Here is an 18,123-nt window from a genome sequence, read left to right as displayed (position 1 = left end):
CTTCCTTCTGTCAACAGTTTGTGAAGCCTTGAAGCAACTCCAATGAACACTCCCTCCCCCATGCAAATTAAAGGCAAGGCTGCGGCAGCTGTAACCAGAGGGCTGGAAGCTGGAAAATGTCACACCACATTTGAAGTGAAACTGATATAAATCCATGATGTGATGACCTCGTTAAAAAAAAACAATTCCAAACAAATGCAAACTACATTTAACACTCAACCTTTCCCACATGAGTAATGTGGAGAGAAAGGATATATGGAAGGATATTTCGAAGGCCAGCAAGTGTTTGTTTAACTAATAGCTCTTGATGTTAAGTATTTAACAAACAGTTGCTCACTAACAAAATATCAAACAGTTGCTCGTGCTAAAACATAAACAGCTTTTAAGAGAAACCTAACTGGAAAGCAAATTGGCTCAGCTAAAAAGTCTGTCACAGAGGAAAAGGAGGATTAAGAAGGAAAACGGGCTTCTGAACAAAATAGCATAAAGATACCTGAACTATGGGAAGCTTGCTGCACTTTTTGCAGTGTGATGAGAAGGAGGTCACCAACACAAGTGCTCCACTGATCCATGGAGGTTTTGCCGTTCTCAAGTACTTTCAATCATCCACTCTCTGAAGCTCTTTATAAGCTAAAGCATCTACTTTTCTGGAGGGGAGAAACTGATTATGTTTCATTTACCTGATTTTAGCTTGCACCTCCCAGGAATTCCCTGAACATGCTCTAGTTACTTGAAAACCTCAAAATGACTCCATAATTTATATCTGGAGGCCAAGAGAGATGCAATAAAAAAAGGAGATTTTTTTTTTCTCCACATCATGCAAATATATACCCATGTGCTCTAATAACTAATTGGTTGCAGACAAATTTGTATAACAAAAGTGTATGGGCAGACAATGAGTTCTGCTGGAGGGCAGTGTTTGGCCAGACTTAGCTGGTAGCCCCTCTGGGTATCTACTAAATGCCAAGTGCTGCATGGTTGGACATTTTGCTGTTGTTGTTTGGGGTCATTTTATTGCCTGTTAGGGTGAAGACTTTGCTTTCCTTCTTTCTGAAGGTTCAACTTCACACTGCCTTAAGTGTACATGTGGAGAAAACCTAATCTAATGGTGAAACTGGAAGGGATCAAGCTAGTGAAACATCACCTAGTGCAGTGTTTCTCCAGTTTTGTGGGTCAGCCTCCCTTTTGAGCCCCTCTGATTACCATTTCCCTCTGCTCAGAGGGTGAGAAGTTCCTCCACATTAGGAGGAAGGAAAAGAGGTTGTAACTGCTGCAAGTATTTTCATTCTCTGGGGAAAAGATAACTACCTATAATTGCTGGCAGCAGCCAGGCAATTAGCTGTTCTCTGAGTAGTATAAACATTTTATGACTATCTCTGAACTCACCTTTGAGAATCCCCTTGAGATAGAAGCATCACAATCAGAGGAAATACAGATCTAAATACAAGGAGAATTGAGGAAAAGCATCCGCACAAAAACCACAGCTACAACCTTCAATCTGACATTGTGCTAGGAATCTTTATTCATTTCTGGAGTTCTTAAAGTTATTTTAGGCTTTGTAAGAGACTTCACAGATTGCACTGTAAAAATACTGTTACACTAGACTGAGTCAGAGAGAGCCCAATCAATAAGGATGCACCAAGACATGGAGTTGTCATGACTTTCATTCTGTCTTCAACTTGTTAATTGTGATTAGCTCATAGTCTTTCCATTCTTCATCCAACAACACTCCAAAAGAGTGTGTTTATGTAGTGTAGGGGCTTTCTCTGCTATGAATTAAGGCCAATTTCAAGATTCATGATGTAGCAGATACATTGCTGCATATGATGTTTATTCGGTAAAGATATTGCAGTCATGATCCTTCATCTGTAAAAGAGATTCTCTGCTCTGCATTCAGAGGTTTGTCTGTTTTGGCCAGCTGGCCCTCTGAGGACTTATGCTTGTGCAAGGCATGCCTGGTTGTTCCTGATTCTCATTCACTAGGCTGAGTCAACTTTAGTCTCTTGTTCTGGAATTGCAAGTTTTTGTGTATGCAGGGCTTCTGGTGAGGGCCTGCCATCAAGCTCCATCAGCAGTAGGCTGCACAGATGGAAGGCTGCCCGTCTGCAGAGTGTCAGCTTTTGCTGGTGATGATCGTCTATTACATGTAGCATAAGGAGAAATGAGTAACAGTAATTGTAAAAATCAGTGGGATTTGACAAGTTTGGATTGCCTGGGACTGAACTCAATGTCCTCTTGTAGGATCTGGAAGTTAAGACCTAGCCTGATTACTCACCTGCAGCGCACCTGAGGTGAAGCTGATCCTTGGTACTTACTTTTTAATGGGGAATCTCCTCTCCTAAAATGAGAAAGGTTTTGGCCTTTCAGCTGCATGGAACACAGTTTTATCACAAGGAAGTTAAGCAGTCAGTGATGGATGAAGTCAAATACAGAATTCTTGGGACCCAAACTGTGTTTTTCCTAATTGATATTTTCTGTGTAATTAGACATAGTCCACATCAAGAAAGTCTGCTGCATTTTTACAATATTCTAGCATGTTTTTTCTCAACACCTTTGTACCCTTAGCAATTTGTCAAGTTTAAAAATAGCAAGCACATAGACTATTGCTTCATTAATGACTCCAACTCAGCAAAGGTTTCCTTGCCGTAGTGTATAAATTAGCCAAAGAGGTAACAACTCAGAGGTAAAGCTTGGAGCTTATGCAGTATAAAGAGAGGCTCTTCCAGCCTGAGAAATTATCCTTTTAACTGCTGATTTGTCACGTGTACGGCAGCTGTGTGATTTTTGTACAAGTGTACTTAAAAGTAGAATATAAGAGATTCCTCAAAAATATCTACAACCGGTAGCCTGCTATAGTAATAGCTACCATGTCTTACGGTTGCATCATCTTCTAAAATTTACTGTGAAAAAGCAAAGATAAAATGTTCTGCTCTAAGGAAAAACAAAAAAAGGCTACTTTGGAGTTTGCAATAATGAATTAAACAAGTTTACACGATCTAAACAAATAGAACTAATTGGCATCTCTAATGATCTGATTGACTGGACTTTCCATCTTTTATCTGAAATAACTATAAGCAGAAAAAGAGGGTGAGTGAGTGTGTTTGCTGCTGCGGTGCAGTTTCCTGAGGTGGTGAGGTGATGATGTGAGGCCAGTACTGAAACATGACTTTTAATACATTCTTCATTCTGATGAGGGCTTGTTCTGGCCCACCAGCAACTTCACTTCTTGCTTATCTATGCTGGAATTGACGCTCTCTGCCTCCTTTTCCTGCTCGGGGACGCAGGTGCAGCCCACGGGGATGGTGATGTAATCCTCGGTGTAGACGTAGCGGCCCCCGGCGCAGGCGGGCGTGCGGCGCAGGATGACGGTGGGCATGAACACCGGCGTGCTGCGGAAGTGCAGGCTCTCCTCGCCAAAGATCCCCATCAGGCAGCCTTTGCACAGGCAGTAGGCTTCGGGAATGTACTTAGGGTATCTCGTGGGATCATAGGAGATCCTAGAGGGAAGCAAATAAAGATTCATTAGTACCTCTAAAACCAGGTATATTCATCTGGAATTATATAATCTTATAGATTATTATAACGATTATATCATGTTTTTGTTTGTCTTCGCCAGGAAAAATAGCTGTAGCTGTTGCTATCTTGGTTCTAATTTGTAAGGTGTAAAGAAGAAAACATGAACAGGTTACAGAATTGATTAGGTCCTTGTGCACATGGAAGTAGGAAGTGTCTGGCTTTCTGAATTGTGAGATTCCAGGGTTTAGACAGAATGAGTTTTGCATTTTGGGTCAAATGGGTAAACAGAGCATTAAAAAGAACACTTGGCATTTCTAAACTTTTTATCTGCCTTGAGTTCTTCAAAAACTGGTTCAAATCCTTGTTAACATTATTATTGTTAAAGCCACAATATGATGTTTTAAAATTAAGTAATTTAAATAGAATTTAATTGTACTGTTATTTCTGCAATTGGTTTTTCTCCCTAGTATATTTGGGATCATAAATGTGGCTTCCCCTTGAAAGCAGAACTCTGTATTGCTTTTCTAATTCATGCCTACTGTATCTTCCTCTAATCACAGAAGAGTAACATTTTCATGCCCATACTGAGATAAACTGCAGCTTCCTGGGATGAGGCATTCACAGCTTCTCTGGGCAACCTGTGCCAGTGTCTCATCACCCTCACTTCTTAATTCTTCCCAGTATCTGATCTAAACCTGCTGTCTTCCAGTTTAATTCCTTGTCCTATCAGTCCATGTCCTTGTGAAGAGTCCTTCTCCAGCTCTCTTGTAGGCCCCCTTTAGATACTGAAGGCTCAGCCTGTCTTTATAGGAGAGGTTCTGCATCCCTTTGAGTGTTTTCATGGCCCTCTCTGGACTCACTCTAACAGGTCGATGTCTGTCTTGTGTTGCGATCCCAGAGCTGGATGCAGTCCTCCAGGTGGGATCACTTAATAGATCTTAAAGTGATCTTAAATCTTAATAGATTTAAAGGAATTTCTAAATTGTGTTTCCCAGGGTTGGCAGCACTTCCTTGGGTATCAAAGTGATTGCCTTTTATCTCTTCAGGCTGTCTCTGAGATGAGAAGAGGTTTCAGGTTTGGAAGAGGAGGAACCCTAAGTCTGCCTCAAGCTGTGACTGCAGTCGTTGCTAGTCAACAAAATCTGTCCTTGTGAGAACAGGCAGCCTGGCTCTCCCCCTCACACCCACCTCTGAGTTGACACTGGTGTTTTTCTGGTCACAGGATTGATCAAGGAACTCATTCAGCTTAGGAGCAGCTCCATCAGAAGCTGGGTTTTGGTCTGTCAGCTGTCTGGCCACACATATACACAGAGCTCTGCACAACAAGCCAGAGTGAACAAGCAGCTTAGGAAGGAACAGAAGGGAGCTGCCCTTTTCAGAAGTATTTCCAGTTTATCTACTTAAAGGAAATCTGGACTCACAGCTTTTGCCAAACACAAACTTGATTATCCTGTCATCAAGGAAAATGGACTTTTAAATTAATTTATATATATATAAAATTTAAAGAATTTGTTTTCCTCACAAAAAAATCTGACCAGTTCTCTAATAGCCAGACACCTGTGATGTTGCAGATATTTTTTGCAGTGCTTCTCTTTCCTATTTATACTTGCTTACTTTCCCCAGGAAATACTTTCATGTTACAGGATCTTACACCAGTGTGAAATAAAATGACTGGTAGCCAGCAGAAGGGAAGAAAGGGGAACACAGGCCTTTCTACTGCCATACATTCCCATTTCAAACTCAAGTGTGAGTAATTTCAGTGGTAGATTGTTAAACACACCATGTGTTGAGTTATTGGTATTTCCTCTACTCTATTATCTCTAGCACCAGGTTTATGATGTTACTGGAAAGCATGAACATGCTTCTGCATGCAAACATGAGAGGTTTCACTGGTAACAGAAGAACACTGTCACTGGTATCACGGTCTACAACCACCCTTCTCCTCCAGATTCCCATGTGGAAAAAGTCAGGTATTAATGGGGTGTGTTTTTTGAAAGATGGTGTGGTTGTGGCATGGTTTTCTATTCTCCAAGGGAAAAAATCTCTTATATTACTTAGTTTGATGTAAATACATCACATGAGGACTGGAAGGAATCAGAGAGAATTCAAACTTACTAATGAATTCAAAATATAGATGTGATTTTGCACCCAGACCAGAACTTCAAGGCTGAAGCCTCTAAGTAATGCCTCCTAAAATTAATACCTGAACTCAAATGTCACTAAAATTTGGAGCCATATACAAGGTTCTGCATCTTCAGCTCAAAGCTGTTCAGAAAAGCTGTATAAATAAAACCTCATTTGTGTCTTTCTAGGCAACCCAGACCTGCTTGAGTTGGAGCCACTAAGAAACACCAACCACTACAAGTCATGTTTTAACATCTCCTGGAAGAGGATAAACATTTTTTGTTGTATTAATTAACCAGGTAAAAATGCGTGCTCCAAGTTCCGGCTATGTCTTTCCTTACACCCAAGAGATGGATGGAGCTGGGAGGAGTGGTGGAGAACCAGAGAAGTGACTCTTTCCCCTGGTACTCAAGTGTCCCCTGCAGCCTTGTGTCGCTTGCTGTGGCCACTGCTGCAAACAAGACAGCCCAGACACTTTGATGAGGATGGCCTGTGTCCCATGAACTCAGGTCACCACTGTGGAAGGCTGAGTCTGCCCCGCCAGCACTGCTTCTTCCCAAGTGACAGGAGAGTGAGCTGTGCCGGGCTGCTCTGTTCCCATCTGCTGGAACAAGAAGCAGGTTTGTGCTGAACTGGAGCTGCTAATGAAGTGTGACTCGGCTGCTTTTCCTTATGACCCTACGAGCGCTTTGAGAGCTCCCAGTGAAAAACAAACTTCCTGCCATTTACGTACTAAGCCTGGAAACTCAAGAGAAAACTTTGTCAGAAGTAAAACTCTTGCAGAGACTTAATCTGCCTTCTCCTGTACCGCTACTTTTATATGCAGTATTTTTAATAATATTGTCACTTCATAATTTCCAAGCTTCTGATTCCACAGGGTCAGATGCTGTGCTGGGGCAGGGAGCCGACTCTTCAGCAAAATCACTGTTAGCATTGGAGTAGCAGCTGGATGTTATCAAAAGTCCAATAAGCAGATCATCATCCCCTTCCTTCACACTCTGAAATACTTACAGGATTAAGAGCTTACAGCTTTTTTCCCCCTTTGCCAAGACATTTATTTCCCTATAGCAGGTGTTCTTTTGTTCATGTAATGCTTTATTTTATATACAGGCAGCAACGTAGGTATTACTACTGTAGGTAGCACAGTGCTTGCACAGAAATAGCTCAGTGCTAACTGGTTTTCTGAAGAGTTGTACAAACATGCTCAACTAAAAAGGATGGCAGCTCTGCATCCCCTTATATTCTTTCCCTTGTCTGCATCTCTGGGACATGCACACCGTGCCACATGGTAATGTTAAATCCTGGAAAATGCCTTGGATAAGCTTCTAGAAAATCCCTGGAGTATTATTTGAAGGAAAGCCCTCCTGTATGACTTTGTTCAAACACACTGCAGACAAGCTTGGCTTTTACCAGTGAAAAATGACTTGCCTGTATTACTTGTATTAAGAATATATGTAAATGAGCACTAAACCAAGGACACTTATAAACTGAAACTGATTTTTGAAAAACAGAAAAAAACAAGCTGGGCAATGTTTGAGAGAGGGACTGGCTAACTGGGCTAACATCATCAGAGCAACACTGACAATAAAAGTTAAATCTTTGTAAGTTAACCATTGGTAGATGCAGGATTAGGCCCCAGAGGCAGAAACAAAAGCTGAAGGATTTGGAAATTCAGAAACATGGACGACTTCTTGAATACACATCAAGAAGTTTTGCTAAACTCATGTAGAAGTGTGTTTGCAAATTAGTTATGATTGTTATAGTAGCCTTAAGACATCTGAAAATAAAAACAGAGCTGATATACACAGCTGGTTAATGAATATCATCTGTGCTCTGCAGCACCATGAATGGAATCACAAATTAGCACTACCTGTAAAAGTGCTGCTGAGTTCAGCAGGATCAGATTTTTCAAGGTTTGCTCTGAGCTTTATGATCAGACTCCCACAAAAGTTTAGGCAGACATTCAAATTAATCCTTTCTATAATGGCTCTTGTCCATGAGCAACTTTTCTACGCATCTCTGGAGCTGTGCTTGCACTGCTCATGACTCACCACGATTGTGGCTTCTGTAAATGTTAATAAGAGCACCCATCCTGTGCTGTCAGCAGGGTCTGCAGGTCCACCCATATCATTAAATCTTGTTAAGTAGCTCTGCATAGCAGTAGCCAAGTGGCCCATGCCAGAATCTCCTGTACAAGCAGGTTTTCTGGATTTCATTGACTGTCCATGTAATACTGCTAAAGTGGACAAGCAACCCCTGGATAGATGTCACAAGCTGGCACACAGTCAGCCTGATGATTTCATGGAAGGACGATTTCAGGGCAGGACTCCTGCTGCTGGCTCTGTTTTTTTAAAAAAGCTGGGTAATTTGTAGCCCAACTTCCTGAACTGCTGAGCAAATCCAGCGCGCTCAACTAACTTCAGGGAACTCTGCTGTCTCTTTATAGCTCTGTAGAGCAAAGAGTGATTCACGTGATTAAACTCTGTGCCCTGAGTTATATACTGATCTCCTGTGGCCACCAGGATGGAATTTCAGTATCAGACACATGAACAAGTATTTTCCCCCTAACTTTTGCCTTAAATACCACCTGTTGGTTGCTGTTAGCATCAGGGTCAGGGACCAGATGATCTGAGGTGCAATCCATGTACAGCTCCTGTATCTCTGGTTTGCAGCAAGCCAAAAGTGATGTAAGACTTGATTTTTGTATAACCAAATTAAAAGACAAAGTAATGGAAAATAAACAGTAAGCACAGAGCAAAGATAAGCAAAAAAGCCACACAAGGATTATCTGAGCTTTGAGCCAGTCAAGCCTAATTCTTCCACACTTAAACAGAATGACAGGCTAGGGATACAGATGATGCAGTAGAGTCAACATTACACACAGTTCTCTAAGTAATATATTTGATTCTTTCTCATAAATGCTGATATGAAAAAATTCCAGTTGACTTGGACTGAACAGTCATGCGAACAGAAGAATTACAAGCAGCAGCATTAAACAGCTGGGAGCAGGTGCCTGGGGAGATATTCAGGGGAAGGTAAGTAGAGCCAGACTTAATTTCTTTATTATTAATGACCTGGAATAGGGAGTATAAACAGTATGTTAATGAAATCTGCAGATGGTAACAATGGGAAATACTGCAACGCCAATGAAGACAGAGAAACAGCATGAGGTATCTCAGGCATTAAAATGCATGTCAAAAAGAAAAAAGAGCCTTTATGCACAGAGCAGAAATGAATGCACTGTAAGTCTTTAGGTGCAGAAAAGAGCAGGATGTCTGTGAGACGCTGGAACGGGACAGGCACCTTGATGCAAATTGCAAGTAGTCAAATTCAGCCTTTGAGCATTTTCCTATCAGGGCATACAAGAGGGGTCTGCCTACAGTGAATTTATTTATGAGCATTCACCACTAGAACAACTTTGGTGATTCAGAAGGCAGTTCAGGAGACAGCAATGAATCTGTGACGGGGAGCAATTTACGAGGGAAAAGAATTAAATGCAAGTAAGCTTATCAAGAAAGTGCTGTACAGAAGAGAGCTGTGTGCATCTTTTCAGATTTACTCTCCAGCCATAGAGAAGAAATTGTTGGGATTGTATAAGTGAAATTGGTTAACCATTAACAAAGCCAAATGGGACATTACTTGCAGTCTTTAATGGAGAGCTATGTGTCCCTCTCAAAGATATGGAGTAACTCTAAAAGGATTAAGGAGCTTCCAGGCTACCCAGCTGAAGACCACAGAACAAAACAAATATTATATCTAGCTTCAAAATCTATGAGATAGCAGGTGGTAATAGCTAATGCACTTTAGCAGCCTTATATTGTACACCTCAATTACACATCCTGAGGTATCTGTTGCTGTCTCATTGCATGCCAATGATACACTAAAAAGTCACAAAACTAAAGCTGTAAATGAGATCTGTTAACTAGACAGAGTGCTCAGGCCTCTTTACCCTAGAGAAACATTTTCCCCTCTGAATATAATTTTAGGTTTTGCTTTTAATGGTGTAATACTTCTTCCCCACTATCTTTAAAAATTCCTAGCTTGGAGATGTCATCAAGTTACTTGTATGTGAATGGTTAGGGGTCTGTCTGAAAACACTTGTATGAAAAGTACAGTGGATTTACTTTTGTAAGCCAAGCCCCAAAAAGCAACTGGTTCTCTGTTAAAAAGTAAGCCTATACAGAGCTCCAACTGAAAATAAATACCTGCCCAACAAGACATGAGGATGAAGGCACTGTTTTCAAACCAGAGGAACAATTTTCTGATAGCACTAGTATTTTGCAAAACCACTGTAAAAAATGCCTGAGCCCAATGGTAGGTATTTTGCTCATGGTATTTGCTTTGTGCACCCTTAGGTAGCTTAAAAAAACCTCAGTTTTCTTAGTGAAAATGTATTGCTAAAAATATTTTGCTTGTGAAAAGCTTACTGAGCAAATAAACCATCTTTCTCTCAGTAGGATTACTTCTTACACTAAAAGCGAGCAAAACCCATGCCATAAAATAAATATTTATTGGAGAGCCTAACAAGGAGATAACTGTTTGCTGAATACACAGGAACTGCATCAAAGTATATACCAGGGATAAAGTATGAAAAGTAGCAAGAAAGTCAGTTCCTTTTAAGTTTGCACGTTTTAGCTTCCTGTTGTCTGCAGTCCTTTACAGAAAACTGTAAACAGAACTCAGTCTTATTCAAACCACCAGAAGACTTCATAGTCTTCTGAGAATGTGATCACACACTGGGTTTAGTGTACTAGATCAGTGGTTTCCAAGCTTTTCCAGAGCTTCCTATAGAAGTGCAGGCCCTTGTTTTGTGTATTAACCAGCCTCACAAAAAATTTACTTTACTTAGTTGTTTTTATACCCCCTAAAAATAGTCTGTCAGTCCCTGTTTCCACCTCCGAGGAAGAAGGTTTGCAAAGCACAGGTTGAAAACACAGGTGTAGAATACTGCTCTACTCATTCCTTACCTATAGTCCTACAGCAAAGGGACATCGAGCCCTTGGGACTGTCTGGTAGGCGAGGATACGGCTCTGTTGGTGGGTGACCGGAACACAGACTGAAGTATTTTACAAACAGCAGAGCGTCTGGAGTCACATTTTTGGGAAAGCATCTCTGAGCCCCTCTGTGGCTGTGCAGAGTCAGGAGGTGCTTCTTTGGTGGCGGTCCTTTCTGAGGGTCCTCTGATTGTCACATATGACAATTTGCCCAAGTGACTTTTTGAGGGTGGTCTGTGCTCCCGGGTGGGTGTGAGCTCCATCTCACAGCTTGCTCCACCGCATTCATTTCTGTTTTTGCCCATTAGACATATTCCTCACACAAGCAGTTTTTACATAATTACCTTATATCGCCTACTTAGACGTGTGCTTTAGCACCTTTCCTGGCTGCTGCCCGGTGCCGCGGCCACCCCTCGCCTCCCGAGCCGCCCCGGGCACGGCGCGGCAAAGCCGGCGGAGCCCGGCGCTGCCGGTCCCGCACGGGGACACCGCTTCGGCTCCCTTCAGCCCGCCGGGCCCCCTGAGGAGGCCGCACCTCCCTTCCCCCGGCGCCCGGAGTCACCTGTATGCCCAGGGCGATGCGCTGCGCAGGTTGACGGGGAGCCGGACCCTCTTGTCCGCGGGCGGCCGTGCCCCGGCGGGGCAGCTGGCGTTGTGCTTGCGGCCCGGCGGCTCGGGCTGCAGGGTGTGGTGGAAGGCGCTGAGCATGCCCGCCGCCAGCCGCCCGTACAGCTGCTCCAGCAGCTCCTCGGGCCGCTCGCCGCAGCTCCGGGTCCGCGCCGGCCGCTGCTTGGGCGCCCTGGCGGCCTCCGGGCGGAGCGGGAGCAGCGCCGCGCAGAGCAGCGCCAGCAGCGCCGCCAGCGCCGCCCGCACCTGCAACGACGCCGCCGTCAGCGGGGATGGGGACAGCGGGGACACCGCGCCCGCCCGCCACCGCCCGCGCCCCGCAGCCCCCGGCCCGCGGTCCCTTACCCTGCCTCGCTGCATGGCGCCCGGGCTGCTTCTCCTCCAGGGAGCCGGGGAGAGCGGCGGGCTGCGGCGCCGCGCCGTGCCACTGGCTCTCCCGGCGGAGGAGCTGTTGGAAAAGTGCCCCGCGCCTCGCTGCATCTCCCCTGGCCTCGCCTGCCAGGAACATGTTCGGCGGCGCTCGCGGCGGCGGAGAGCGCTCGGCGCCGGGCGCGGGCCGGTCCCGCATCCCAGCGCTGCCCGCGGCCCCGGGGACACCCCGCGGGCACGGGCGGGCACGGACGGATCCGAGCCCCGGCCCCACCGCGGCCACTCCGCCGAGCCATCGGCCCGGCGCGCCCCGCAAGCCCGGGGCTGCCGTCGGGAGCCCCGCTCTCCCTCCCCCCGCACCGGCTGCACGGGCAGAGGCCGTGCTGTCCCCAGCCCCGCCGGGACAGCCGGCATCCAGTGGCACCCTCTGGGCCAGGGCTCGAGACTGAGGCAGAGCCAGGGGGATTTGGCCCAGTCGGAGCCAAAGTGTCAAGATTGAGGTGAAAAAATGTGGGGATTTACAGCTGGAGAAGGGACTGCTCTAGCCCGGACTCTCCCAGTCACTTTAGGGCAGTTGGCACTATCCCTTGTAAGGGTTTGGGATTTCCGACTTACCCGATTCCAGGCAGCACCTCTGGCACGTTTCTCCATCCCAGCTGTGCCGTTTCTCCAGCAGGCACCGAGGTGTGGATGTCCAGCACGAAGGCTGGGGCTGGCGACCGTGAGGCCCGATCCTCCCGTTCCTCCTGCCGAGGCGGCCTGGGGCAGACATCCAGGGCAGGGGCACTCTGCTGGCTGCAAGAGAAGCCCCTTCCGAAGAAGAGAAATTTGCATCGTACCTACCTCAAGGAGGTTGAGGTGAGTCTCACCTCCAATGGCTTTTCCACCTATTCTTTACTTTTAAAAACACGATACAATATAATCATGGCCTCTGGCACAACCCACAAAAATAAGGATATAAATAGTACTCTGGTTCATAAAAGATGTGGTCCACTGAAATGGTGTGCATTAAAAACAGACTTTAGAATTCATCACTTGAATCAAATATTTCGTGTGCTCTGATTAAGTCCTGCACATCTATTGAGGCATTTAGGAGAAGGATAGTTAAATATGAAAATACAGGTTAGGAATAAGGGAAAATGGATCATAAATTATACAAAGACTGAGAAACCCCAGCTTGGTACCACAGAAATACAAGACATCAACTTCACCAAACAGGCTGGAGTTGAAACAGAATGGTCTGGCATTCGAATTCAAATGTAATGAAGTGACTTGGTTTTGTGGCTTCTGAAAAGTTATACAGTTAAATCTAACTATAATTTTTAGTGATTTTTTGTGCCATATGCGTGACAGATCAGTATCACTTATTAGCAGAATCTTGACCTTTAACTCAGATTTCAGCTCTGAGGAAGGACAGTTTTAAACCGAATTCCAAACTCTCCTCTGGAACAAGGTGTGTGACCATTTAGCCCAGCCCAGTCTAAGCCCTGACCATGCACCTTTTGTTACTTCACCACCTTTGAGTGGTGTGTGTGGCAATGTGGCAAATATTTACCACCACAGGTCTTTTTATATTACTCTTCCTTAGACCAATAAGCATCTTCAGAAATTTCAGATTTCTGAGTGGCATGAGGATGTCACGCTTGGCTTTGCAAAATGTGAGTTTTATTTACTTCCTTTATATGCATCAACATTTCTGGGAGAGGCCTGCCTCAAAAAATCAGAGCAGATGAAAAGAAAACAATGGCACAGGCATTAAATTGCCATTGAATTTAAGGCTTTGTGTCTTATCTAGGCAATATTCCAATTCTGTACAATAGTTGCATCGAATTGTCTTTTGAAAAATCACATAGATTCAAATAATAAGAAGTACAGAAGGTCAGCAAGTGAGATTCCATTACAGAGGAACTCCAAGTGCTATGCCAGTTCTTGTGGCATAGTCTACCCTAGAGACATCTGAGTCACAAAATATTCCCAAATACACTTTGGCAACTTAGGTTCTTCCACGACTTTAAGAAATTACTAACCAGTATCTTTGTCATTGGTGTTAATTTAGAATTTTCTTAGAATTTGAGAGGGATTTAAAATATCTATACAAATGAAATATTGAAAGAATATTTAGTAATATGAAATCCGTCCTGAATTTGATGTAATACAGGATATTTCAATCAATTCAGAACTATGTCTATCACTTTTATGTAATATTCTAAACGTTTTTTTCTGGAGATTGTCATTCAATATTTATATTTGGGACTGCTACCTACCTCTCTCCTGAGATTATCACCACAGTGATCAGGGTCAGATAATAAGTTCAGTTCCACAAATTCCTGCTATGAGAAAGTCAGGATGTTCCAAAGAAAACAAAGCTCAGCAAGTGAAATGTCACTAAAGACATTTTTAGTGAGTTCATATAAATAAAAAGAAACTTTTTCTGCACCTGATTCCACCAGAGAGCATTTCATGCCATGTTAAACACTGAAATGATGGACACACCAGGTTTGTGTCTTCAAACTTACATTGTTACCAACAGCTGGAGAAAAATGTGTCATAGCAGGAGAAAAAAATCCTTTTCAAATATGTTATCATCAGACCGTTATGATAATTTGGAAAATTGTTTCAGAATCATTGGAATGATGGTGAAAGCCTGATAATAAATGTAAGAATGTAGCCCTTGTCAGACACTTTAGTCCCCAAGGAGCAGCATTGTAAGGACATTTTCTGGTTGGGGTTGTTGTCTTCCATAGCTGCTCTGGCACACAACAGCTGGTTTCAGATACTGTAGTTCACACATAAAAATCACATTATCGTGACAAACATTATCAGTGATACCACAGTAATATGCTTGTCACAAAAATGACAGAATTGCCCTACACTGGCATATTCCAACTGCTTATTCTCATCCTGCTACAGCATTAATGAGATCCTGTCTCTATCTGAAATAATGATGTGAAAAAGGTTTTAAAAATAATCATACACACCTTCAAGCTGAACATCTCAAGTTGTTGGGTGGAACAAACATTCAGCTGACATCCCCAGCAGATACAAATTTTCAGAGAGAGAATTTAATTACTCCTCAAAGATGCCCTTCTGCCTCACATTCTGTTTGCAGATAACCTGTCACCCAAACTCTTCTGTTCCCATTCATCTTCCCCACAGTTGTAATACCACTTTGCAGCGTCCTTGGCATCTTCAGCAGCAGCATCTCAGCATATTTTTACAGTTGTTAGGCAATTTAACTTTGCAAAAGGGAATTCTTGAGAAGTGCAGAATCTTCCAAAGACTTCATTTTCTAAGGGGGAAACTGAGGAGCAAACAGGTTAAAAATAGCCTTTTTACCATAAAGTTGATCATCTGTGTCCTTGACATCAAGAATAATCAAAATGTAGCAAATGAGATTAATTTCTTATGATCTCATACTGCTCTCACAAAGGAACCAAGAGAAACAGCCCTTTCTCATAAAATTTTATCATAAAACTATTTATTGGCAATTTTGGATGCCTCATCCCTGGAAGTGTTCAAGGCCAGTTTGGATGGAGCTTGAAGCAACCTGGTCTAGTGGAAGGTGTCCCTGCCCATGGCAGGGGGGCTGGAACTGGATGATCTTTAAGGTCTCTTCCAACCCAAGCCATTCTATGATTCTATGATTCTATGAACTATACATTTGTACAATTTTCAGTTCCAATTTTACTCTGGAATAGCTTTGTTTTAGAAGTAATTAGTTATGTAATCTGACAAAGGATGTTCAGAGAAAAACATAAAATATATGATTAAGAATGTTTTGATGCTGTAGAGCTGGGCTTGTTCAGAAATAAATAAAATACTACTCAAGTAGTCATTTCTATTTGGCTACTGCACAAAGAGATGTTTTTCATACATGTAAAGAGGAAGGTAACTTCGTATGGAAAGTTCCTACCCTGAGGAAGACCTCAAGTCTAAGAGGTCAGCTGAGGATTGTTTAATATTGTATAACAGAACTTTTCATGACAATAGAAAATAAAATACCTCATGAGTCAGTTTCTCAAGGGGATCAGCATTTTCCTAGGTTTAATATTGCTGCTCTTCTAACATAAAATAATAAATTAATATAATATCAGGAATCTTTAATGATTAATTGACTAATTCCAGAATGATAAGCACAAGATGGGGTTTAAATGCTGCTGGAAGCACATACCTGCAGTGTGTGGCTTCTGGAGATGTAGTCTGTTTTGTGCAATCAAATCTGACAAAAAGTTTCTGCATGAATTTCGTGGATGAAAATAGAACTATTTAACTCATTCAGGTTTCCACTCCTGTGGTTTCTAAGACCTATCTCAGGGCCAAGGGCATCCTACATGGCAGCAGGGAACACAACTCACTACACTCGAGCTAAATGGCAAGGACAGGGTCAGGGACATCACATCAACATAGCACAATAATCCCATATAACATAGGCAATTATTTGAAACAAGCACTCCACATTTCCTTGGAGAGCTGAGCTGCCTGAATCACGCAGGTGTGCTCACCTGTGGGACAGCCTGAGGCATTCCAGCATGGTGACCCAGCACTTTGGAGATGTGCGTGTAGCTTCTTTCTCCACAGATCCCAGTTGTATTAATCTCCATCAGGGATCACTCTTTGGCCTTGAGTCCAGTCCTTGACTCTTGCGTTCCCTCATACAGAACATCTTACACCAAAGAAGAAGGATGATGCACTGAAGCTGCTTCCAAAGAATGACTCCTGGCCCAGGCTTACCTTTGGATCATGCAAGGCAAATGTCTGGGAGATGAATTGTCATGGTCCAAAACTGTGCTACTGTGCACTGCTGTGCTACTGGTTTTACAGAACAGCTGGGTACACATCCCCTCCTCTGCTCTGGCTTGCCCTGGCAACATTGCAGTTCCAGTAGAGATGCAGCCATAGTGAACATGGCTTTGAAGTGGATGAACCTGGACTACATCATTTTGACTGTCAGCAGGACTTACTATTCCGGTGTTGGAGCTGGATCACATGGCTTTCTGTCAGTTCAGAACAAACTCAACTGTGCTTGCAAAATAACATGCAAATTCATCATAACCCAAAGCATTATATAATCAGATCCTCATGCTATAGGAAACAGCATGTTCCAGAGGTCCCTGGGAGTCTGTACATAGGAAACAACATGTTCCAGAACTGCCTGTGAGTTTGTGCAGGGCTGGAACAAAAGTGCAATTGTTTGTAATCCACAGAATTTTACCCAATGTACAGTTATGCATCTGGGCAAACTGAATCGAGAAACTGCTGCTGATCAAAATCTCTCTGATGTTGGCAGGAGTTTTTCTACAGACTAAGTTGTGAACTGTATCCCAAGTTATTGGTACTTCATGCCACTTTATCATGCACATGCCTATGTGATTGCAATGTTTGATTAGATGCTGTATTGGATTTGCATGGCCAGACTTTGGTAGTGGGAGGCTACAGGGGTGGCTTTTGTGAGAAGCTGCCAGAAGCTTCCCCAACGTCCAGTGGAGCCAATGCCAGCTGGCTCCAAGATGGATGTGCTGCTGAGTAAGGCTGGACTTATTAGAAATGGTGGTAATGCCTCTGAGATAACATATTTAAGAAGAATTTTGTAAAAAGTTACTGCACAGATGTAATTGTGGCCAGAGAAGAGCAGAGTGAGAACACATGAGAGGAACAGCCCTGCAGACACCAAGGTCAGTGCAGAAGGAGGGGCAGGAGGTGCTCCAGGCACTGGAGCTGAGATTCCCCTGCAGCCCTTGGTGCAGACTGTGATGAGGCAGCTGTCCCTGCAGCCCATGGAGACTCACAGGGATGCAGAGATCCACCTGGAGCCCATCATGTTGGAGCAGGTGATGCCCAAGATGAGGCTGTGACCCCATGGGAGGCCCCTGGATTGAGGAGCCCACGCTGAAGCAGCCTGTCCTTGAAGGGCTGCACCCTGGGGAAGAGTGACCCACACTGCAGCAGTTTGAGGGGGACTGTTGCTCATGAGATTGGACAAGTTCATGGAGAACTGTCTCCTGTGGGAGGGACCCCATGGTGCAGCAGGGGAACAACTCCTCTCCCTGAGCAGCAGGAGAGGCTACGGAACTGATCATGATTCCCATTCCCCTCTCTCCCTGAGCATCACTGTGGGAGGAAGTAGAGCTGGGAAGAAGGGAGGGGTGGAGGGAGTGTGTTTTGAAGGTTTATTTTACTACTCATTATCCTGCTCTGATTTTGTTAACAATAAATTTAATTAGTATCTCTAAATTTGTTTTGCCTGTGATGGTCTTTGGTGAGTGATCTCTCGGTCCTTATCTCAACCCATGACCCTTCTGCTACATCTTCTCTCCCTGCCCAGCCGCAGAGGCGAGTGAGAAGCTTCAGTGGGTGCCAGGCATCCAGCCAGGGTCAACCCCCTGGAGTCTACTCAAATGTCTTCTTGTGAGAAGACCATGGCAGTATCTCACCTGCCTTCTCTTCTGCACTGTTTCACAGCTGTATCTACACTCCCTGCCATGGTCCCATTTAT

At 43.9% G+C, this 18,123-nt stretch overlaps 1 protein-coding gene across 1 annotated transcript; it reads right to left on the bottom strand.

The window, feature by feature from the left end:
- Positions 1-286: 286 nt before the first annotated feature.
- Positions 287-11,765, bottom strand: IL17D (interleukin 17D). Its single transcript, XM_059838713.1, has 3 exons — positions 11,607-11,765; positions 11,197-11,507; positions 287-3,497 (listed from the first exon to the last, which is right to left on the bottom strand). The coding sequence occupies exons 1-3, from the start codon at positions 11,739-11,741 to the stop codon at positions 3,182-3,184; spliced, it is 762 nt and encodes a 253-aa protein (XP_059694696.1). The 5' UTR covers positions 11,742-11,765; the 3' UTR covers positions 287-3,181.
- Positions 11,766-18,123: the final 6,358 nt, after the last annotated feature.

Source organism: Haemorhous mexicanus, chromosome 2, assembly GCF_027477595.1.
Source record: "Haemorhous mexicanus isolate bHaeMex1 chromosome 2, bHaeMex1.pri, whole genome shotgun sequence".
Taxonomy (NCBI): Eukaryota; Metazoa; Chordata; class Aves; order Passeriformes; family Fringillidae; genus Haemorhous; species Haemorhous mexicanus.
This window is presented reverse-complemented; position numbering and strand designations above follow the sequence as displayed.